General features: G+C 46.9%; 1 protein-coding gene across 8 annotated transcripts in view; it reads right to left on the reverse strand.

The window, feature by feature from the left end:
• PDLIM7 (PDZ and LIM domain 7) overlaps nt 1-24,046 on the reverse strand; it is a 62,134-nt gene that overhangs the window by 22,716 nt on the left and 15,372 nt on the right. For 4 of the 8 annotated variants that reach the window (XM_077326229.1, XM_077326227.1, XM_077326228.1 and 1 more), the window contains exons 3-6: nt 8,235-8,386; nt 5,369-5,399; nt 2,004-2,020; nt 316-399 (exon numbers count right to left, since the gene is read on the reverse strand). In XM_077326229.1, coding sequence (XP_077182344.1) covers nt 316-399; nt 2,004-2,020; nt 5,369-5,399; nt 8,235-8,386 — 284 coding nt within the window. Of the gene's footprint in view, nt 1-315; nt 400-2,003; nt 2,021-4,026; nt 4,200-5,368; nt 5,400-8,234; nt 8,387-24,046 lie in introns of all 8 variants that reach the window. The other 4 variants (XM_077326225.1, XM_077326231.1, XM_077326230.1 and 1 more) reach the window with 3 other exon arrangements.

A 24,046-nucleotide genomic window follows, 5' to 3' on the forward strand; every position in this document is an offset into this window, starting at 1 on the left:
GATCTAACATAGAGCAGACAATACCAGAGCGAGATGGACCAATGTTCTTACATGAACATATCATTGCATCCTTGAACCTTTAAGACCCACACAGGGCCGTCGAGGTCACATCTGCTTCAAATGACAGTTTCTGAACTCCTAGCCCACGTGTCTGAATTCTACCCGGCGTTATGGATAGGACGTTTCCTCTTCACTGTCATGGCAGCCCAGCAACCTCATGGAAGGGGATATTCACACTCGGAAGCAACACAGCATGCAAGAAACACAATGAAACCCCCCCCCCAGGTGCAGTTACCGCCCAGTCCAAAATCTTACTTGTCCTCCAGGTAGTAGTCACCATAATCAGGAGCAGGACTGGTTTGGGGTGGAGGCTTCACCTCAGGGGGTGGAGCATTAACTCTGAGGCCAAGAGTATCAAGAGAAAGAGTCAGGTAAGAAATACCACCCCCACCAAGGGAAAGCAGAATAAGGAGCCACACCTCTGCTAAGCGGGCAACGTGACCAGAGGCTCCAGCTGTTTGTACAGTAAAGAATATGAAACACGATGCCTGTTTTGCACCTCTCCCTCCATCTTATCCAATCTGACAGTCATGCACACTGTGGAGTAGACAATGACTGCAGAGGCCTATCTCAGGTCTGGCAGGTCTGGCATGTGCTCCTTGATGGGGGTGGGTTCGCTACTGAGCCATTTCTATTAAAGTCAGACAAGCCATCTTTGGATAGTGATGATGATAACTCAAGAGGCATCATATGGGTGTGTGTGTGTGTGTGTGTGCAGGGGGTGTGGCTGGCCTCCAGGGTAGCCTTTGGAGGTCAACTGGAGGTGCTCCAGCCCAAGGTCTTCCTCTTATTTTAAACTGTAGTTCTGGCTCCTCCACATAGCAAAAAGCCCTCTAGGATCAGCTCTCCTCTTGATCTAGGATCGGCTAGATACATTTCAATATCTCTAAGACTTGCTTAACAGATTGTACAAGGGAGCCAACACCAGGCTGAGAGCTGCTCAGCATTTCTCTGACTCCTGGTCATTTTTCTTCAATAGTCTAGCCTCTCTCTTTGCATGCAGCTCAACCAGACCTTGCAAAGAAGTACTTAAGGTTTGTAGTAAGATAAAACAACCTTTCCCTCTTTTAATGTTGCTCCTTCCTTTCCACATCTTTTGCATTCATTTCTGTCTCCCTTCACCTAACTTTTCTTTAATTGTGTCTTCCGCCCTTTATTTCCACTTCTTGGTCTCAAGATCTCCTCATCCCTATTCTGCTTGGCAAAGAATGTACAGACACCCCCTGCCCCTTTGCTTGGGCAGTGATTTTATGCTTGACGTCAGCTGACATTACCACAATAGCACTGGGTTTGCCAGGCACTGTCCATAGCCTGATCTTGCCAGTTCTCAGAAGCTAAGTGGGGCTGACATGGAGGCAGGCAATGGCAGACCAACTTTGAACATCTCTTGCCTGGAATACCCTATGACATGGCAGTAAGAAAGGGGGGGGTGTTAAAAGTTACCTGCCCTGGGCACCACACAGGCTCCGTATGTCATTGAATGACTATCCCTTTCGCACGGAAGTAGAAAAAGAGGAGTTCTTAGCAGAGAAATTGCTGCCTTAAACTTCAGGGCAGCAACTATGATTCATTTGGCTTTATCATGTCACTTTAGAGAATTCCAAACACTGTACCCGCTCAGATGAATTCCAGCACATCCTAGTCAAGAAAGCTCAGATCTTACCTAAGGAAGATCAGAGTTTCATCTCCATCCCGGGCCTTGAAGTCACCCAACCTCTCCTTCATCCCAAACACCAGGGCAAATACATACCTCAAGCCACATTTATTTTAGCATTGCCCCCTACCCAACCACACTTCCCTCTGATATGTCAAGGCAAGGAGTGCAAAATTAGTGAAACCAGAAACATGTCACAGAACTAGTAATAATAGAAATCTAGGTTTAGGCCACACAAACAAAGTTATGGGAGATACAGAAAAACAGAAGAGGTAAAAAGCTTACTAACTGTTCAGGGTTCTTCACCTGCAAGAAAGAGAAAAAGGGAAGAAAAGACAGACAAGAAAGGGAGGTAAAGGTTAGAGCCAGTAGACAATGAAAAAATGCTTCTGTATCCTGCTGGGGAACAAAAATCTTAGCAAAGCTAAATTCCCTACTGAGCCATCCATGCTTCCAAACAAGTACCAAGGTTAGGAATATATTTTAAACACTGGTTTTCTGGATTTGTATAGTCAAGCTTCCATCAACCTCTCTGTCAGGAAAGGACTTAACCCCCCCCCCCCAAAGCTTAACAACTCTGGGCATGAATATGTGTGTGTGCATGCATGCACACAACCATTTAACTGATAGGAAGCTCATAGAAGCCTGATTTTTACTGGGAGCTCTGCAGAGAAAGAAAAAACATGCTCAGGTAGGGCTTTCCCTCCTCCTGTTCCTCATAAACCACAGGTCCGAGTCCTAAAGGGCCAACAGTGTGTAGTAATTGGTACCGAAGAACAACATCTCATCATCCCTTCCACCAACAGGCTGATGATATTATTTATTTATTATATATTTCTATGCCACCCTCCCATAAGGCTCAGGATTATACCCACTATGTTGGCTCTGATTGCATTGGGAGGCTGTTGCGAATCTCAATTTATACTGTGGGGCTAAGAGCTGCATTGAAGCATATCTAGTGCACATGAAGCTTGGAAGAGCTGCCAGGGCACCCTTAGGGCACCCAACTAATATAGTGGTCTAAAAAAAGCAGCAGCGTATTCAGCAACATCCCAAGCTTAGAGAGGCAGGCAATAACTTAGATGCAGTCAGACATGGAAGCACATATTGTCAAAAGTAGCTGGCCAGGGCTGCAAATTACATGCACCTCTTTTTGTAGCTCTTCTTTCATCTAGAAACATCTGTGAAACAAAAATAGAACAGCCTCGCTTGGTTTCAATGCACCCTGAATGCATCCCAATTTCCTAACATCACTGACAGTGTATCATTGATGCAACATGCTAAATCCACAAGCATGGCCCTTCGGCTAATATTGGCCCAACTCCACACACCATTATGGCCCCCATTCTGTACAATTCTGCACACAAATCAGTTAGTCACTTCCACAGATTGCCCATCAAAACCTTTCCCAAGAGGGCTCATCTATTTACATGCCTGCAGGTGGCAGGCAATTAAAGAAGTCAGCACATTCCCACTCAGGCAATGAAGCTCAGTGAACCAGTGGCCTTTCAGCCTAAGTTATTGTACAAGGTTGCTAGGATGAAAAGAACTGAGATGGTTCCTATGCTCCTTACATAGAGAGTGGAATATAGAGGCAACAAATGACTAAAAGGAATAGTCTGTTTCATGCACAATAGTGTTGGGAGTAGGGCTGTAACAAGTCCACAGAGAATTTTGAACACTTTTGGAATGAGGCTACTTTACTGGAGTGCAAAGTGCAGGGGGGGAGGTTTGCCTACGCAGAATGCCACAGGTAGATCCATAAAGAGTCAAATTCATGCTTTCCAAGAAACTCAACCATATATGACCTGCAAGCAACACACATGGTGTAAACTAGTTGCCAAGGTACTGTTACTCAGCAATTTCTTTAGAGTAGGGTGCAAAAATAGTACAGGTTAAGACTACTGGTACTTAGCACCATGCTCTTGACTGCTGCCTATGATTTTGGACAGAAAATGCAAAAGGTGAGTAAAAAGGGGGAGGGGATATGATGGAAGACTAGCTACTAAAAGTCTTGGTTTCAATCATACGCTTTAGAATGAAAATTCCACAGCAGGATCGTCATTGCAATGTTAGCTCCAGCCACCAGAGGTCACTGCAACACCAGCTGCTTAAGCTCTACATCAGATTCAGGGGTAGGGGGAATAACACCCAAACCCACCCACTGCCCACCAGTAACATTGCACATGCACAGTATGGGCAGATAGGATGGTGGGTAGACAGGCCAGTGTGCCAGAGCTCTACAGTGATGCCACTGCACCCCACCCACACCTCCCCTCAAAAGCCACTATCCAGGGTCCACAGCAACATACCCATTGTGCTGTGTGGTGTAGGCAGACGCTGGGGGGGTGTACAGCACGGGTTTCGTCACCAGCCCAGGCAGGGAGTTTGGAGCGGGAGTGGCCCCAAATGGCCGGGCTGTTTTGTTGAGGGCAGTGCTGGGAGCAAGGTTATATTTCGGGGGCTCAGAGGAAGGGAGTGAATCCTGAGCAGAAGACAAAACACACACAACACCTAAGCTGATGCGGTAGGCTGCATGCTAGAGCACCCAATTGCCAGGCAGTGCCAGAGGCTGCAGTGCCTGAGATGGAAGCCAGGCTGCATTCAGGGAACTGGGACATCTGAATAGGTCCGGGGCAACAACTTCAACCATCTGCACCACGGGTTGGCTGCAGTCAAAACAGGTGCCCCCAATATCATAGAGGTGCTCAATGAGCGTATGATCAACACAAAGAATCCCACCTCCCATTCAGAACCATCCCCAACAACAACACTCCAGAACAGCCCAAGGGATTGAGGGGTTGGGGGTGGGGCTAGGCAGCTAAAGAACAGCCATGAAATCATCTTGGACAACCACTTTTCTGTACACACCCTGAACACCTGTGGGGTTTCTATTGCCTTAAATCAATAGGAAGCATTTAAACTGGATGCTGGCAGCTCCAGGGTCTCAGCCTTGTCTCTGACACAGTCTTATTATTGATATACACACCTATTCCAGGTCATGGAAGGAGAGGCTATTGGCAAGAAATATTTAGGAGGGTTGGGAAAGCACAGCATCAGTGCCTCCTTTAGCTTTATAGGCAGAGAACACTGGGGTGGATGTCAGATGCTTCATTAACTCCAGGAGGAAAGCTCACTCCAAGGGAGAAAATGTCATCAAAGTGAGGTGGGGGAGGGAAGGTAGCGATGGGTACCTGGCCCACATATCGCACAGGAAACTGAAAAGAGTTTTCAGTCTTCTCCATTCTCTGAAGGACTATTTAACAGAGTTGTAATTTCTGCCTCAAGCCGAGAAGTGGAGTCACTGCATTTTCGGAAGCAAAGGCAGACATGCTCACAGAGGAGTCCTGCCCAGCCAGACTACACAGCTTATAACTGGCATTCAATATTCCCTCCAAGAAGTGAGATGTAGTCTAACATGTTGAGGCTTTTTATCACCTGTTTTTTTAACATTAAGTTCTCTCTCCAACTAGTGCAATATCTTTGTTCTATCTAAAGATAACTCAGAGGGGCCCCCAAAATTAGGACAGCACAACAACATGCCTTCCATCAGCCCCACAACTCTCCTATACAAGCAGCCCAGCCACCACACTTTTGTGTTGGTAGAGAACTGCCCCCCCCCCGCCCCCCGCCAATAAGCAATGAAGCACGTACCTTCTGAGGTCTGATTAGGAGGTTTTGGACTCTGCAAGAGAAAAGAAGAGAATTGTCCTGAGACAGAATGGCAGACAGATTTATGCAAGCTGAACTCTTCCTTCCATATCTTCTGTACTGTGGAGGGCAGCTCACATACAGGAGCAGGGCAACAACAACCCAAGGCAGCAGCCTGGTCCCTTCCATGCCAGCAGATGCCTCTGGACACAACGTGATGATCACGGACTGCATTCACATGAAAGCTTCGCCGTGCAGTTTTAGTGACTGAATTTGTCTTATCTGGCTAGCCAAGAAGCCCTAATACTGTAGAATTAAAACACAAGACCTTCTCATGCTAACTTCTTTCCTGGACCCTGTTACTCACTTTGTGTCATTCTTGGGTAGATCATCAATCTCCAGGTTTCTGTATGTTCCTCCCCACCTCCCACAGCCCAGTCAGTGGCAGTGGCTCCGGAAGCCCACCTGCAAAAGGCAGACTAGGCCAGGCTTTCTCAACCAAGATTTTGTGAAACCTTGGAGTCTCTTGACGGCTCAGGAAGGATTTCCTGAATGGGCGGGAGTTCATTTTTATATATAGTTTTAAAATGTGTTAAACATTTATCAGACAATATGTCCATATATGGCCACCCCACCCACCAAAATGTCTAGTGGGAATGGGAGGGACCTGGGTGGGCATGTACACAGCTATACTTCCCAACCATATTCTGCACGATTGCACCACTTCTGCAGTTTCTTAAAGCCTGAAGAATGTTTCAGGGGTTTCTCAACAGTAAAAAAGTTGAGAAGTGATGGATAAGAAGCATCACAAGAGAAACATGAAGTTAGTCTGAATAAGACAAGACACATTGTGCTTTCTGGGTACGTCTTGAGATCTTGCCTGTATCCCAGTTTGCCTCTTTCCCCTTCATTGTGATTCACCCAATATGGCCTTGCAGTGAAGCCTGGTTGGCCTGGCTGAAGCAGCAAGGGAGAAAACTAGCCTCAAAAACTTTGCACAAGATCAGACGCTCTGTTTAAATGAAATATTAGCTGTGCAAGGCAACTATGCATACTTTGTAAGCATGCCAGCAGAATGCCTGCCCAGGCTATGGATCTCTTTAAGGCAGGGGTAGTCAAACTGCGGCCCTCCAGATGTCCATGGATTACAATTCCCATGAGCCCCTGCCAGCGAATGCTGGCAGGGGCTCATGGGAATTGTAGTCCATGGATGTCTGGAGGGTCGCAGTTTGACTATCCCTGCTTTAAGGAATGTCTCTGCATACATGGCGTGTCTCTGCATACATGGCAGCCTGCTTTGAATGAGACACATGCAGAGTCACACAGGTATATTCTGCCTCATCAACATCATGCTGAAATTAGGTAGGCCTAAAATAAAATACAGAAATATTTTATCTGTAGTGAAGGCATTTTGATAGTGAAATTTCTATATTATCAGCTACATCTTTATGTGTTGAGAGGTTCACAAATTTCAGCCTAAGTGACCTCATTTTCAGTTTATCAGAGTGTTTTGATCCCATGAAGATTTTCTCCTATGAGGAGTCCAAGGAACTCGCAGAAGACTTTACTGTATCAGATCAACTTCACCTCTTTGCTCAGGCTAGAGCTCTTGCTGTGACAGGCAACTTAGCCTGCGCTGCCTTCCTTGGCCCTTGCTCACAAGCCTTTGAGACATCAGGAGCCCTGTTCCACAGAAGGACATACTGACTACCCCATTCTGAAATAGCCTAAGGCAGTTGCCTTCAACCATTACAGACACAGAACCCACCCCCACATGGAACCCACTGAGCAGCAGACATATGACTGGAAGTCACATGGTATCAGAGCCACCTGACAGGAAATAAAGGGACTAGTTCTGGACCAGAACTTGGGTGTTTTAGGATGCTCAGGGCTGATCCTGCGTTGAGCAGGGGGTTGGACTAGATGGCCTGGGTGGCCCCTTCCAACTCTATGATTCTATGATTCTAACTATGACCTCTGTAGTACCAAAGCCAGGGCTATAGGCAGCACAGTAGAAATGGGGAGAGATACACACTAGGTAGTGTAAGAGGATGAGGAACAAAAAGACTATGGAGGAATCCTCTCCACTGCTGAATTACTGTTGCTCATCTTAGCATGTGTGCATAGGAAAGCAGGAGCAATGGTACTCTACATGCACACACTAGCATATAGTATATGCATAAGCCAGTCTACCGGGAGGGCAGTATATAAATGGAATCAATCAATCAAATAAAAAATAAATCAGCAAAAAAAAAATGGTTCTAGAGGGACATGCCTCCCAGCACTTGGGCATCACCAGATGGTCCCAACCCACAGGCTAAAGGCCATTGCTTTAAATGACCTGGCAATATAGAACTACCATTGGGCCTATCGGGGAGTGGGGGTAACATTGGTTGGCATGTTAGCTTTCTTATTTTCACATGAGCCCCATTTTGTCTCTACTTCAGTTCTGCCTTATAAATCTTTATCCTAAGAATATTCTAGAGTTCTACGTTGAGGATTCAGTAGCTGTGGTCTAAATCCTGCTGAGTCCTAGGATTTATTCTTAAGGTAGAGTGGTCATGGGTTAAGAGGCTCTCTGTGTTAAAACAAAAAAAGAATGCTTATACTTCCCATTAGTACCAGGTAGTTCTATTCATGGCAGCCAGGTACCCTTTACCTGCCTGGATATAAGCAATTACCCTTCAACTAGACATAATTATGAAAAGGGGTTAAGCCTTTTCACGTACTTGGGTGCCAAGAATGGTGATTGTGACAGAAGCATATTGGCTCAATTAGATGAGCTCCTAGTTGCATAACGGTCCTTATATTCATGGTACCTCCTCAGTTAAAAAATGTTCTGCATTTACCAGCACCCAGAGCATCTTACCTGCTCAGGCTGAGGGCAAGCTTATCCCCACAGGCACGGATCTTGTTCTGTGCTTCAATATGAGTCAAGGCGCTGGTGTTCTCCCCATCAATGCTCAGCACCCAGTCACCTGCTCCCACACCTGCCTGGGCTGCCTTGCCTCCAGGGGTAAGCTGCAAAAGGGAAGGAGAAGAAGAGTTAATGATACAGGTAGCAAGAATAACAACATTCACCATGCAACAAGAACCTGTGGCTGAATAAAGTGAAACAATAAACAGTCACTGCTGCGATGGAGGCACTGCGACTTCAGTCGTTGGAAGCAGTGTGGTGTGATGATGAGACAGGACCTGGGTAACCCTGGTTCATAAAACTAACTGGGCAGCCTTGAGCCAGTCACCACCTTTCAGCTTGACCTGTGTCCATAGGTGGGTTGTTGTTGGATGTGTGTGTGTGTGGTTGTTTTTTTTTTTTGGGGGGGGGGTTGCCATCAAGTCACAGATGACATGTGATGACTATAGTTTTCTAGGCAAGAGACATTCAGAGCTGGTTTGCCATGACGCTGGTATTCCTTGGAGGTCTCCCATCCAAATACTAGCCAGGACCGATCCTGCTTAGCATCTGAGATCTAACAATATTGGGCCAGCCTGGGCTACCCAGGTCAGACTGAAATGCCTCTCTGAGCTCCATGCTGGGTTCATTTACTGTGAGACTGGCTGCTCAGTGCTATTGGAAGAAATTGCTCTGCTTCTTTAGTGCACAAACTGGGTCCCAAAGAGGTAACTCGTTACAACTACTCGTAACACTGGGAATAGTCACAGGTTGTAACAGTCTGGATTAACATTGTTCTGCAGCATGTAACATACAGTCACACTTGTCAAAACTGGGATTTCCAAGCATCACATAACACTCCATGTCCCTTTCCATGTCCCTAATTCCTTGCATTAATTATAGGTTACTTCTACAAGGAGATTTTACCCTGGCTTGGCATCCCAACTGCAGCAGCTTTGAAGGGGGGGAGCACCCACAAAATGTTGCCTCCTCAGTATCCAGTTTGGGGTTTTCTGTCGCTTCAACACAATCACCCCCAAACCTAGTTTGGATAGATCACAATCAAAGTGTCCTTGTATCCCAAGGACAAGATGGAGCATATTTCTGAAGTTCCCACCCATATACACACTGCCTTCATTTCTGCAGGGCCAACCCCCTCCCCCCGCAACTACCATTTATCCTCAACACCACCAAAAGGCTTTAAAAAACAAACAGGCAATTGATAAATTGATATGTCATGTGTATAGTAGCAGTCTATTGCCATAATCTAATGGCATCTTTGAGCTTTCCTTTTTTTAAACCCAATTCACTGTGGACTGGGATCCTGTAATTTCTATAGCTGCACTTGAATCATGTATAGATTCTGAGCTTTCACCTCTGAATGATAAGCTGTGCCTGCCAAGATTCTTCCTATTCAGCCCAGTGGTATAGGGACAACCCTGTCCTCCTTCGCATCTGTATTTGGATCCACTGCAAACGCAGCTGCACACATTTAGGGTGCCATGCAAACAAGGCTCTAGGCAAGCCCAAGGTTCGTGGGAGAGTTTAGACTTGCTGATGAGTGCAACGACCAGACAGCTCTACCTAAACATAGCTCAGCAGTTGCCACCTCCTTGAAGTGCACTTGTTGGGCTTTTAGGGAGCAGGTGGCAATTCTGTTCAGACGGCTACAGTGGACTGAACTGGTGCATCTGTTCCTTGCTACTGAGGCAAATAGTGAAATATCTTATATAATAATAATATCTCTCAATAAAGTTATCCTATTTAGAACATCTATGGTCCTTTGGTGGGCAACCAGTATTAAAAGCCTGACTGAACCAGTTCTGCCCCAGTTCTCAAATCAGATAATGACATGAAATCTATTGGGCATCTCGGAAAAGTGAAGAGTAATTTCACTTGGAACCATGGTAGACCATCATAAGTACCAAGACCTTATCTGAGAAAATAAAAGGCCTCCTTATCCCCAGGATTGGAAGCCTCTACCAAAACAAAAAAAACCAAACTGAAAATGCCAGAGATGAGACAACCATATTTATCTATACATGCATAAGAGCAGCTCCCCCCTGGTAGGACTTTTAGGGAAGAAAGACTGCTTGACAAGGAGATGTCCTGTGATTAAAAAAAACCTCTTCCAATCTATCTGGCTAAGAGGTGGCACAGGCACTCTGCCAGGAAAAAATAAACCTGGAAAACGTAATTAAAGGTATTATGTTACCAGCCTACAGCACTAGTTGGCAAACCAGAATGAAGCCCCCCACAGTAGACCCTACAATCTCTGAGCCAGCCTACTTGGCAATGGAACAAGCCATCTCTAAGAGATATGCAGGACATGCCTATTACATAGAAGCTCAGTACAGATGTAAATGCTGTCCTTGGTTAAGTGACCCCAAATAGATCATGGGATCAGTATAAAATTCAGGATAACCAGTGCAGTGCAGTGGTTAGAGAGACAGATTAAAGCCAGGCAGAGCCAGGTTCTGATTTCCCCTACACTCTGTAATCTTGGGCAGCTGCTACCTCTCAGACTAACCTACCATGAATAATTGTTATGAGGATTGAATTCAGGTAGAGGCTGAAGCACATACACTGCCCTGAGCAACAGAATAAATAAGCAGGTTTATGGAAGGGAATTTAGACACACACTCAAGCAGGTTCAAACAGAATCAGCCATGGTCCAATATGAACCTACATAAAAACTGCAGGGAGGGACTGACATATAGGGAAGGTATGGTCCTAAGACCTGGATACAGCTGAGTGTTTCTAGGGATGGATTTCTGCCTGCCAAAGGAAACTTACTCCAACATGCTGTGGTCCAAAATGGGGTGCTCTGTGCCACAGCCAGGGCTTGGGAAGGGGGGGGGGGGGAGAAAATCATAGTCTTTGGGCAGAAATCCTTCCAAGCCTCAATCTTGAGCCTAATCCCTCATCCTTGAGCAGCATTAAATCTGCCCAGGGCCATAACAATGGAAGGACCATCACCATGTGATGACGGAGGCTACAGTTCACACACTATTATATATTAATCTTTTGGTCTTTTATTTATGTATTTATTTTTATTTATTTAATTATATGCCGCCCTCCCCGGGGGCTCAGGGCGGTTTACATAATAACATAAGAACAATACATGGAACATGTAAGATGCTGTAAGACAATACATCTTCTTTATTTTATGCAATGCAAAGGAAAACAGTTCAGAAAATGGACTGACATAGCATGACCTTTGGTCATTAAAGCTGAAAGACAGTCCTCATTACTGTAAGCCATATACAGCTACTGAACCTGAAGACTGGTACATGCGGGAACCCCTTAGCACAGTGGTCCCCAACCTTTTTATCACTGGGGACCGGTCAATGCGTGACAATTTTACTGAGGCCCGGGGGGGGGGTAGTCTTTTGCCGAGGGATGTCGCTGCCACCGCCTGAGCCCCTGCTCCACTTGCTTTCCCGCCGGCACCCCTGACTTCCCACCGCCCGCTGGGGGGCGCTGCCAGCAGCAGCTGTGCAATGCCACACCGAGGGGGAGCCCCAGCCATGGCAGCCGCCGGAGAGCACCAAAGGTGAGCTGGTGGCAGAGTGGCAGGGCAGCCCCCAAGGCAGCAGCCGGGGAAGAGGACGAGGAGGAACCGCGGCCCGGTACTGACTGATCTATGGACCGGTACCTGTCCCCGGACCGGGGGTTGGGGACCACTGCCTTAGCAAAGTAACAAACAACAGCCTTAATATAGAGAGATCATAGATAAGACCAAAATCTTTTTGCCTACTTCATACAATAGTCCAGCTATTCTTGAACTCAAATGCAGTCTAGCTTAATCATAAATTCCATTAAGAGATATTTAGTTAGGTACAATACAGATAAGTTGATGAATTTACATAATTCTTTATAATGTAAACTAGCTGAGTTTGTAGATTTCATGCTTCATACTGTTACAGCTAGGGATAGTCTACCATATTCTCAAGGGCCTCTGTTTTCTACATAATGGTATAAGGCGGCCTTTCTCAACTTTTTTTATCGTGGAGAAACCACTGAGACATTCTTCAGGCATCAAAAAACCCTAGAAGTGGCATGTTTGTGCAGAATATGGTTGGAAGCATAGCTGTGCATATGCCCATTTGGGGCCCCTCCCGCCTCCCCTCCCCACCCCCTCCAGGCCCATCATTAGCCAATGGGGGATCAACATGACCATATATGGTTATATCCCCTGATCAATGTTTAACAAATGCTTAACTCCCACCCATCTGGGAGACCCTTCCAGGGCTGTTAAGAAATCCTGAGAAAGCCTGGTATAAGGACTAAAAGTATATCATTATTGTGAACTCTATGGTAAAGGATTAAAATGGTTGTGCAATCTTAGGTCTGTCAGAATCTCAAGGACCTGATAAAATTGCTTTGAGGCCTGAATATATATACATATATATACATATACACATACATACACACATACATATATCAACACCGCCCGCAGTGCCGCGGGCGCCGCGGACTAAATAAAGCGGTAAGGGGTTCTGGGGCGGGATGTGTCCGGGATGAGGAAGGGTCCGGATTGGACCCTTCCTCCGGACAGACAATCGGAGGGACCAATCGGCAGGCGTGAAGCGCCTGCCGATTGGTCCCTCCGATTCCCAGCCCCGAGCAACTGCGAGCCACGCGCAGCACGGGTTGCAGTTGCTCCTTTGCCGGTGGCCTGACGCGGTGAGAGGCGCTTTGCACCTCTCGCCGCGTCAGGCCGCCACACGAGAGAGCCGCCGGCGTCAGACCGCCGCCCGGGGGAGGCCCAGCTGCCCGAGGGAGCCCCCGCCGTCAGGCCGCCGCCACGGAGCACCCGCAATACTGTAAGTATCTAGCGCCCGCTGTATTGGTCATACAGCGGGCTTTACTAGTATATATATAAAGCAACAAACTGGGATTTCCAGCTAAGGTTGTAACAATTATGGTTTGCTGTAACATCTAATTTTGTAAGCCAGTTTAGTAAGTAATCTTGCTCTCTCCTGCAGCCCCCTGGCCAAAGAGACTGAAAAATTAGGAATATATCCTATCAAGAAGGGAGCCAGAAATGAAGAAAGAAGCAAATAAAGTGCGGCTTACATGCAAACCAGGTGTTGATACGTACACTAGGTGAACTAACTACGGCTTACCGTGGTATCTAAATGCAGCCAATATCTCATCAAGAGCCGAACTTTTCAAAATCTCTTCTCAGTTGCCTATCAGACTATAGCTAAAATGCAGTTATGGTTCAAAAGAAAACACAAAAAAGGCTCTTTGAAAGTTTTATGGCATAACTGCCCATGCCCAGTCAGTATCTCCTATGCCTTTATAGAAGCTACTTGGCACTGAAATGTCACTGGCCCAGCCAGATGCTTTCAGTTATAGGAAAACACTAGGGAAGAAGGAAGAGGAGGCAAAAAGTAAGCTATTTCAGATATACCCAAAAGACAGCATAAAGCAACATCAAGTTCTGCGCATCCCATTCTTTTATTTAGCACCACCAACATGCTAAGAAGCAGCAAAACCCACAACAACAAAAGGATACTGACAGTCAACCTCAGTGTCTTATTTTTTCAGCAAAGGATCAGCACACATAAGTTTGCAGAACAAGCAAGCAGTTTCAGGGAACTCCCTGCCCTCCCCACAGACTTCTTCTCCTTGCAATAGAACCAATGGGGGTGGGCAACTGGCTCCAGCTTACTCAGAATTTCACCAGACATTACTAGACTGGCCTCTGAAAAGGGGGAGCCTGGAGTGAATCAACGCCTTTCCCATAACACAATCCATGTGTCATATTGAAGTCTGTCAGATTTACCGAGCCACAGGAATTTCTACAAGTTTTTATGTCTGCTGGGAAAGGGGATGGGGCAGTGGCAGCAGCCAGCCAGCCAGCCAGCCAGCCCGCCTCTCTGCAGGCTCACCTCTCCCAGTCATCTCATTCATCTCCCTCTGTCAGCAGACAGAGACATTCGCTCATCAGCAGCAATGCAATACCTATCCTGGGGGCAGGGAAGCATTAGCCCAGAGAGTCTTTCTGCTTCTCTGACCCTGGAGGTAGAGGAAAACAGGAGTAGTCTTGCACCAGACAGCTAGGTCAGATGGGTGCTCAGGGCAAGCCAAGACAGACCTCCAGCACAGGGACAGCAGAAGGCCAAGTTAAAAAGTCCCACCTACAGCAGTGCACATCAGGCAATGGGAACAGGTAGAGTCTTTTTAAAAAAATTAGAACAAGTGGACTCATGGAGTAATTTGTTTTCCAAGTCCAGACCCAGAATCAGTTTGGCCCAATACCTCAAGTGGCAGGAGGCCTGCAGTCTGCCAGAGCTACTACGGAGAAGAGTAGGTCCATGCAGTAGGGCCAGAAGGAAGGTGCCATTTCAATTTTTTGGGAACCTCTCCCTCAGAGAAACAGATTTTTTTTCAGAGGCCACAATAACAAATGAAAGCATTTCCCAGTGGAAGGGGAATAGGGAGAAGTGGACTGCAACTGCCTCATACACCTCATTTGGACACATCAGGCATTATCTTGCTTCAAAGAAGGTCCTAAATGGCAGAGGAGCTCCAGAGAGTTGTCCCTTCTTCCCTTCACTGATGCTATCTCCTCAGCCTTAGGCCATAAAGAATTGTGATGTTCCAGTGGCAGTCAGTGCCATCCTAAACAGGGGTCAAGACTGAAGAGGAAATGAAGGTGGAGAGGAAGGAGGCAGTAACAATAACAATGTGCAAGCAAATTTCCACTGTGGGTCTCCTCCCTGGGACACAAGGAACCCTAGAACCAGCCCACTCCAGAACACTTTGAGAAGCTCCTTGCTTCAAACTAATATGCGTATTATCTTTCATCCATAGTTATAAGTGCCAGTTATTAATGGAAATATCTAGATTCTAGGCAACTTTTTTGACTCAGTAATCCTTTCCCTCATGACACTTTCTTTGCCTAACTGCTTGAGAGGAAGTTGCCTCAATGTAAACAAATGTCAGATCCTTACAATGCAAGTCCTCAAGCAGGCCTTCAGGCACCCTCCCCAACTTTCCACTTTCTACAAGTCAGCAAACCCCTGCCAAAGCCTGGAAGGCCAAAACATAATGCATTGAAGGAAAAAGCACAGAAGCACAAAGAGATACACAGCTGTCTTGTACCATCTTTAGGGATGAAGAGCTCCTGATACTTGGAAGAGACCCAAGTATTTCTCCAAGACCACCTCAACATGCACGTAAAAGGACTGAACATCTGCTATCAAATTGCAGAGACATTTAGAAGGCTGGCAAATCCGTGTGCAAAGCCCAGCCACAAACTCTTGCTTTCTTGACACAGGCATGGAATGGAAAATCTACGCTTTGTATCACATGATACCATAATGACATGCCACAAGAGACCCAAATGAAATACTGAGGTAAGATTCTTCTAGCAGTGCTGGAAAACATAGAGAGAAGGTAGAAAGAGGCTATGCCAAGGCACTTCCCCTTATGTTGCAGAAGTAGCAACCTTCCGGGTAAACTATTTCTCCTTGCATTATACAGATTGTCAACGCATGGTAACTGCCTGAGAGAACAACAAGCTAATGTAAGTTCCTAAAGAACAGGGGTGGCCAAGCTCTGGTTCTCCAGCTGTCCATGGACTACAATTCCCATGAGCCTCTGTTGTAGAACAAGGGGCAATGATACAAGATAAGTCTCTCTGGAGAAAAGACCATTCTGCCCTGTGAAACTTGATATGGTCAACAATGAATATTTTCAGAATTAATATGGCACAGAACTATCTGCTATAGACACCTATACACTGAAAATGGGGGGAGTGCAACATAGATGTACGGGCTTTGGAGAAATAGAGGTTTGACCCTTCAAATAAAGGTCAACAAAGGCAGAAACTGATGGGCAGAATCTAGACATACATACCCAGTCCATTCAAGTCACACTTCGAGACAATTCTGACAGATCCTGCCCACCAGGTACAACATGGCCACTGAATCAAATGTATCTCTCAAACCCAGGCCATTTTCAAACTGCCTTTGTATTTAGTTTCAGTAACCGGCTGCTAGCAGAATTCACTATCTGTCCATACAAACCCGGTTGAGTTGGGTTAGCAAAGCATGGTTGAGCTGCTTTTGAGAGAAACTGATTTCTTTTGTTTTCTGTCCCTTCATTGCAATTCTGAATCGCTGACGTGTGCTATTTAAAATGTCCACAGCACTTTCTATAATGCCACTCCCCCACCATATGATCTTCTGCAGAATTTAAAAAAAAACATTGTAAGGGTTGTGACAGCCTTGTAAGTTGAGCACTATAATGCTTAACAAATATAACACTATTCAGTGCTATAGCTGCCACAATGGAATCAAGGCATCATAATGGTGCCGCTATAGCACTAAAATGCTATACTGGTTTAGTGCTACCATGCCCAACTTAGAGGAGTCCACAAAACCCCCCCAAAACTCCACACCCAAACACCAAGGAGAGATTGAGGCCGGGCCATGGAGATTGGGGCTCTCCCTATGTAGGCCCTTCTAGATGCCTATAGAGAAACTGGCTTCAGTCAACTGGGCACGGGTACCTCTTATGAGGACGACAGTGGATACTGGAGACTGGTGTACCTTGGTGTTATAGGCCATGGTTGGGGGAGGGGAAGGATATAGATTGTTTTTGCCACCATCAAGGATTATTGTAGTCCTGTTTTATGGGGGGTTTATTCGTTTATTGTAAACTAGAAATTAAGCCCGCTGTAAGAAAAATACAGTGGAAGCTAGCGGGCAGTAGGTGGGTGCGGGAGGGTCCCCCCTGGGAGGGAGGGAGGGAGGGAGGGAAGGAAGGAGAGAAGGTAGTCAGGCATGCAGGCGCAGAGAAACGGGGAGAGAGAGAGGGAGAGGGAGTGAAAGTGAAAGGGGGGGAGGAGGGAAGGGTCCGCACTGCGGATGCGGGGTGGAGAGAGCTCCCACCTCCCGGCTCCAGATGTTCTCTGCCGCCCGGGCAGTGTGGTCGTCGACCCTTTGAGCCAGCGGTCGCGCTGCCTGGGCAGCTCAGAAGGGCTTTCCCCCCTCCGAGCTCCAGCCCTTCCCAGCCGCCCAAGCAGCGTGGCTCGGAAGCCCCCCCACCAAGCTCCAGCCCTTCCCTGCTGCCCGGGCAGCCGTGCTGTCCAGGTGGCTGGGAAGGGCTGTAGCCCCCACCCCGAGCTCCAGCCCTTCCCAGGAGCGCGGACAGCGAGGTCGCTGGCTCTTTGAGGCAGTGGAGAAGGGCGCTTCCCCCAAATCTCCCCCCCTACCGAACACTGGGGCTTTGGGGGCGGGAAAGCCGTCCCCCCCCCCCCGGCCAGGCTCTCTCCGACCCCTCCTGGTCCTGCTTCCCGGCTGCGCGACCGGGGAAGGAACTGGGCCAGCGCGTCAGGCCAACTCCTTCCCCAGCCGCAAAGGCTGGTTCGGGAGTGGCAGTGGATAAACCTAAATCTAAATAAAAAAAATTAAAAGGGGGGCAGGGCAGGGCAACTGGCTCTGTTTGAAAAGATGGTTCATTAACAAAGGGAATTCTCTGTATGAAACCCCTGTCTCCGGAATGCTTTCCTTGAATCAGTTCAAGAATGCATATTATCTGGTTTAGAAGGTGATGTGAAAATCTTCCCACTCTTGTAGTCTTTGAGGCAAAATGATTCCCAGTCATGGGTCAGAAACCGGGAGAGTGAAGGTACACCCAGAAGTTAGTAGGAAAATCATTCCTTTGCTCAAGATGAAGTTCATGTGTCTGGTTCTGCAAGGATGGAGAACGGCTTCTATATATGGGAACAGCAAATGGACTTGCAACCACAGCAGGCAAGACAGTTTATAGAATCCAAGGGCAGAACTGCAGGAGAGAAGATCGCTTGCCTAACACACATCAGGTTAGGTAGATAAGAAGTCCAGCAGCAGACTTCTCTGTTTCTGGTACAGTTAGATCTACAAGCCCTCTTCCTCACTTCCTTCTTCCTCATTACTCATAGAGCCAAGCTAAAAACTGCCAGCTCCTTAGAGGCCATGTATTTAAGCAAGCTACACAGGAAGCTCGTTATATTCCCAGTTATATTCCCGGCCACGCAGCTTTGCTAAGGCCTCCCTATCTCCCTTACAGAGAAAGCAAGAAGGTCAATGTTCCTTCTGGGAACAGGCACTTCCCCGCTTCCTGCCTGTGGTAAGGTTTCAGTCCTGAAGCCAGCTGCATCAGACAGGATCCGGTTTTCAGCAAGGGAGGGAAGCAGCTTCCTTCCTTCACTCTCCACCCTTCTGGCAGTCCCCTTCTTAACACCTCACGTTTCATATTCCTTCCCTGACCTTCCCAATGTGAATGTCATCAAAACTCAGGGAGTCTCACACCTGCCTACTGCAGCTCAGTTAGAAACCTGAGCCAGCACCCTGCAAACGTAGTCCCCTCCCCCCTGCCTCCCAAGAAGAAGTTGTGATCCAACTACTCCAAATCTAAGCAGGAAACAGTCACAAGGTTTGTTTGTTTTGTTTTTTAAACATCTAACTGGTCTCACTGTTAATCTGGTGAGGAATTCAGTATGCCAAGAAACTCTGTTCCATCCTCCTCTATTGTTACTGGAGGCAAGGATCTAATCCTTAGTCAAGCAAGGCTGCATAGGTTTGCTATTGTGGAACTCTGCTTTAGTTTTTTAAAAAAAACTTGGAAAAGAGTTAAAAATTCATTTCAGAAACTAAGGCTCTAGGGAAAACTTGGATAACTTGAAAACCAGTGAATGACAGCCTTGTATGCCAGTCTCCGGCCACCTGACAAATTGGCCCCAAGTACAGCCAAGCTGCAGCACATGGTGGAGACACTCTTTTAATCTGGCCTATGAGCTTCCTTGGACAAGATCCACCCTGGTCCATCCCTGTTTGACAGCGGAGGGTTTATTTTTATCCTGTTCTTCACCTGATCTCAGCAATTCTCCCTGGTTTTCAGATCTCAGCCTTGGGACAGCTGAACCATCTGGACATAAATCATCCCACCTGCTGTTTTCCATCAAGACTTCATCCTCCTGCAAGGACAGGCATGTGTGTGCCCCCTTATGCCTCCTCCCTCTTGATGGGATTCTCTAAGAATGTTGCACGTATGAGGTCACAGGCAACAGGCACAAAAAGAGAGGTAATTTGGCTGTACTTTCGGCTCCTGTGTAGAGTCCCACAGGGGACAATTCTCTTCGCCAGTCTCTTTAACATCTATATGCACCCCTCTGTCCCAGCTGGTCCGGATTTTGGGGCTGGGTTGTCACCAATATGCAGACAGCACCCAGCAATACCTCCCGATGGATGGCCGTCTGGACTACCCTGCAGAAATATTTGCCAGATTTTTGGAAGCAGTAGCTGGATGTCTTGAGCAGAGTCGCCAGAAACTCAACCTCTCCAAGATGGAGGTCCTATAGCTGGGCAGGAAGGGGCCAGACCAAGAAGTGCATCTTCCCAGCATGGCTAGGGTGCAGCTTAAGATCTCGTCCTTGGCCATGAATCTGGGGGCAATCCTCGACACTGCCTTATCAATAGAGGTGCAGGTAACCAAAGTAGCCTGTATGGCATTTTTCCACCTATACCAGGTGAGACTACTAGTGTCCTATTTATCCTCGGAGTATCTAGCCACAGTGATCCATGTGATGGTCACCTCTAGGCTTGATTTCTGTAACTCGCTCTATGTGGGCTTTCCCTTATCTTTGACCCAGAAATTGCAATTGGTACAGAACATGGCTGCTAAGGTTCTCACAGGAACATCTTGGAGGGCCCATATCCAGCCAATGCTGAGGTGGCTGCACTGGTTACCGGATGCATCCTGGATCAGGATTAAGGTTCTGGCATTGACCTTCAAGGCCATCTGTGGTCTGGGCCCCACACACCAGAGGGACTGCCTATCGCCTTATGCCCCCCACAGAGCTCTTTGCTCTTCAGGTGCAAATTTGTTGGTGATTCCCAGACTACAGGAAGTGTGCCTTGCCTTTTCAATCCTGGACCCAACCTGGTGGAATGACCTCCCAGAAGATCTGATGGCCCTGCAGGAACTTTCTCAGTTCTGCAGGGCCTACAAGATGAAGCTCTTCTGCCAGATATTCGGCTGAGACTGGGGCAACTAAGATCTATGAACCCTTCCTTGCTACAGGCTGAGTCCCCAACACATCTCCTCCCAGGGCACTGGGTGGAGGGAGGTTCATTGAGCTATGGGGTAGTGGGAGAAGGGCAGGGGGTTGCAGTAGTTCTTGCTGTCAAGGATTCTGTAAGGGTTGGGCTTTTAATGATTTTATTGTGGGATTTTAATCTGTAACCTGCCACGAACAAACCAGCTAGCCTGGGAGTGGCAGGCAATAGACTGATTGATTGACTGAACTTATGTATGAATGGCATAGCCAAGAACCTGAGATCTATCAGTGCTCCAGCTGACACCATGCACCTTCCCATTGATGTGGAAATCAAATCAAACAGCTTCAGCTCCCTGCATTGTACATGAGTTGAACAACTACTTGGATTTCCATGTAAGCCAGGCTTTCTCAATCAGGGTTTCATAAAACTCTAGGGTTTCTTGATGGCCCTGGATGGGCTTCCTTAAGAGGTGGGAGTTAATTTTGTAAATATTTTTTAATTTGTTGAACATTTATTGGGTGATATGGCCATATACATGTCTACCTGTCCCTCCCCGCCCAAAATGACCACAGATGGGCCTAGAAGGGATGGGAAAAGGAGGGACCCAGGTGAGCATGTACAGAGCTACACTCCCTAACCATATTTTGTCCAACTGCACCACTTCTGGGGTTTCTCAAAGCCTAAAGAATGTTTCAGGGGTTTCTCGAGGATAAAAAAGTTGAGAAAGACTGATATAAGCAATGGCAGCCTCTTTCTTTACTGCATCATGTATATACGAGACATTTTACCCACCCACCAGCATCTGACTCACATAACATCTTCCTGCTTTGTAGGAGTGCTATGCAGAAATCACAAATTCATGCTGAACTAAAGGATGCCTGGAAACACAGAGTGGTTATACAGCCCATGAATCCCTAATTCTGAGGCACTGAGGTAAACTTCCAATAGTATCTTTTCTTCTGGAAGTCGTCTGAAGCTCAACCCTTCAAAGATGGAGGTCCTGTGGCTAGGCATGAAAGGCCCAAGCGAGGAAGCGCGCCTACCCAGTCTGGATGGAGTGCAGCTAACACTGGCCCACTCCGCAAGGAACCTGGGAGTGATATGTGATGCCTCCCTTTCAATTGAGGCTCAAAATATGATGGTAGCACAACTGGCATTTTACCACCTTCGCCAAGCCAAACTACTAGCGCCCTACTTGGCCCCAGAACACCTAGCCACAGTGATCCACATGATGGTCACCCCTAGGCTGGACTTCTGTAACTCGCTTTACGCTGGCCTGTCTTTATCCTTGATCTGGAAACTGCAATTGGTCCAGAACACGGCTGTCAGGGTCCTCACAGCAACACCTCGGAGGTCCCACATTCAGCCCATCCTCCAGAAGCTGCGCTGGCTCCCAGTTGAATTCCAGATCAGGTTTAAGGCTTTGGTTATCACCTTTAAGGCCATACGCAGTCTGGGCCCAGTATACCTGAGGGACCGCCTCTCCGCCTACACTCCTCAAAGAGCCTTGCGCTCTACTACCTCCAACCTCCTGGTGGTTCCTGGCCCCAGAGAAGCTCACTTGGCCTCAACCAGGGCCAGAGCATTCTCCATCCTGGCCCCCACCTGGTGGAATGAGCTCCCAGAGGAAATCAGGGCCCTGACAGAACTTGAACAGTTCCACAGGGGCTGCAAAAGGGAGCTCCTCCACCAGGCATTTGGTTGAGGTTGACTCAAACCATCACTTCCAAATGGTCCCCAAACCTCTCCTCCTCCTATGATTGCTACCAATCTACCTAACCCACTGGGTCCCAATAAGAGTTGACCTGAGGCTCTTTTGCACCTCCATCACTCTCTAACGTTATTGTTGTTATCATGTTAAGGTTATTGTTGTTATATTATTACTATTATCACCTGTTGTTACCATATGTTATCTGTATCTTTTCCCTGTTTCCTGTAAACCACCCTGAGTCTTCAGGGAGGGTGGTATATAAATATAAATAAATAAACACAAACAAACAAACATTTTCTTAGCACATGGCACACAGAACCAAGAGGCCAGGCAAGTGTGAAGCTCCATATTCTTTTACTATGGCCTCCTCCAGCAAGCCGGGGGGATGTTCAAGATAATGACACATGTAAAACGTTTATTGAAAATTCATATTCTGGTAAACTAAGTTCACTGATAGGAACATGGGAGCCAACAATTCCTCCAAGTGCTCCTTCACTGAGAACTACCATATTTGTTTTGCCAGGCCAGCTTGAAAAAGTTGTGAGTTGCTTGCTGGCAGCTTACTGGCAGATCACATCCTTGCAATTGCAGTTCACCTCTTCTTTGCTTCTGGGTTAGAAGGGCTCGATTTGCCCCCAAAGGCCACAATTCACTGATCCTTGTCAGCGTTTACACAAACTTCAGACAATTGAACATAGAAATGCTGAGGCACTTCACCTACAACATCCCTGGATTACTGTGGCACAAGAAACCAGTTTTTAAGGAAACTGCCACAAAGAATCTATCAGAAGTTTAGAAACCCACATCACTTAGGTTCCCATCAAGTATACTGAGAAGCATTAAAAGACTATTGAGCAGATTAAACCTCTACACAGAAACGGGTCCAGTAAGCACTACCAATGTACCTTTGTCTACCCTAGTAGCCAAAGTATCACACTCCAGGAGGCACAGGCTTAGAGTCCGAGTCAAATGCTGGCTCAGCAGTTACATGTCACAAAGTTGTGACAGCACTGTGAATACTGTGACAGTCAGATGCTTACAGTTAGCTCACAAAGACAGGGGAGTCTCTCCCTTCGACAGGGGGGAAAACTGAGTTGGATAAAGCCAAAATGGTTTAAAATTCAGCCAGAAATCTTTTCTTGATCCTGATTAAGCTTTTGAATGAGTTGAACTAGAAACCAGAGAAGATCTCCTTGTTCTAGCACCTGGAAAAGGCTAAAGCAAAAGAAGATAGACTATTATATATTGAGAAATACCAAATAAAACAAGACTTGCCCATAATTAGGATTATGTTTATCTGTCTTTTCAAAAGAGAGATGACTGAAAACCGATGAGAAATCCATCCCCAATCATTTGAAAAGAATGCAATCCCCCATCATTTCCTATTACTCTTAGCTTTTCATATTATGATACAGTTACAACAGTTAACATTGGACTGAAACAAACACAAAGTAGAAAAAAGAAGTGTTAAGTGAATGACCAGACCTTCCCTCACTGCCCACAAACACCTCACTTGCCCACAAACTCCTCACGCTTTTCTATAGCTCCCTTAGGACTACTTCAAGTGATACCTGGTGGAACTCCCATATGGACTGAAGGGAAAGGCAGCAGCTGCTTGGTCAGAACAGCTTTATCAGGGCTGTGGAGAGCCCAAGGTCACCCAGCTGGCTGCATGTGGGGGAGCGGGTTTGCGCTCCTAACCACTACACCAAGCTGGGTCTTGGAGTAACCAACTCTTCTCTCAAACAAGCCAGTTAAAGAGGCTATGGCTGCTGTTAAAAAAAAAGAAAATTCCCAAATGGGAGCAGCTCAGGTTTGGTCTACAAGTAACAAAACGTGGTGGTAAAGAGGCATCTGAGTGCCAAACTGCAGAATGGACATAACAGTGGAGAGATCACAAGTTCAAACTTCCACCGCATTCCCTATAGGCGGCTGGGGGTGGGGTGGGGAAGAGGACTGGCACAGCGTATGAAAGAACAGGTCAAACCTTTCACACCATTGTGTTAAACATT

Source organism: Paroedura picta, chromosome 3 (genome assembly GCF_049243985.1).
Source record: "Paroedura picta isolate Pp20150507F chromosome 3, Ppicta_v3.0, whole genome shotgun sequence".
NCBI classification, from domain to species: Eukaryota; Metazoa; Chordata; class Lepidosauria; order Squamata; family Gekkonidae; genus Paroedura; species Paroedura picta.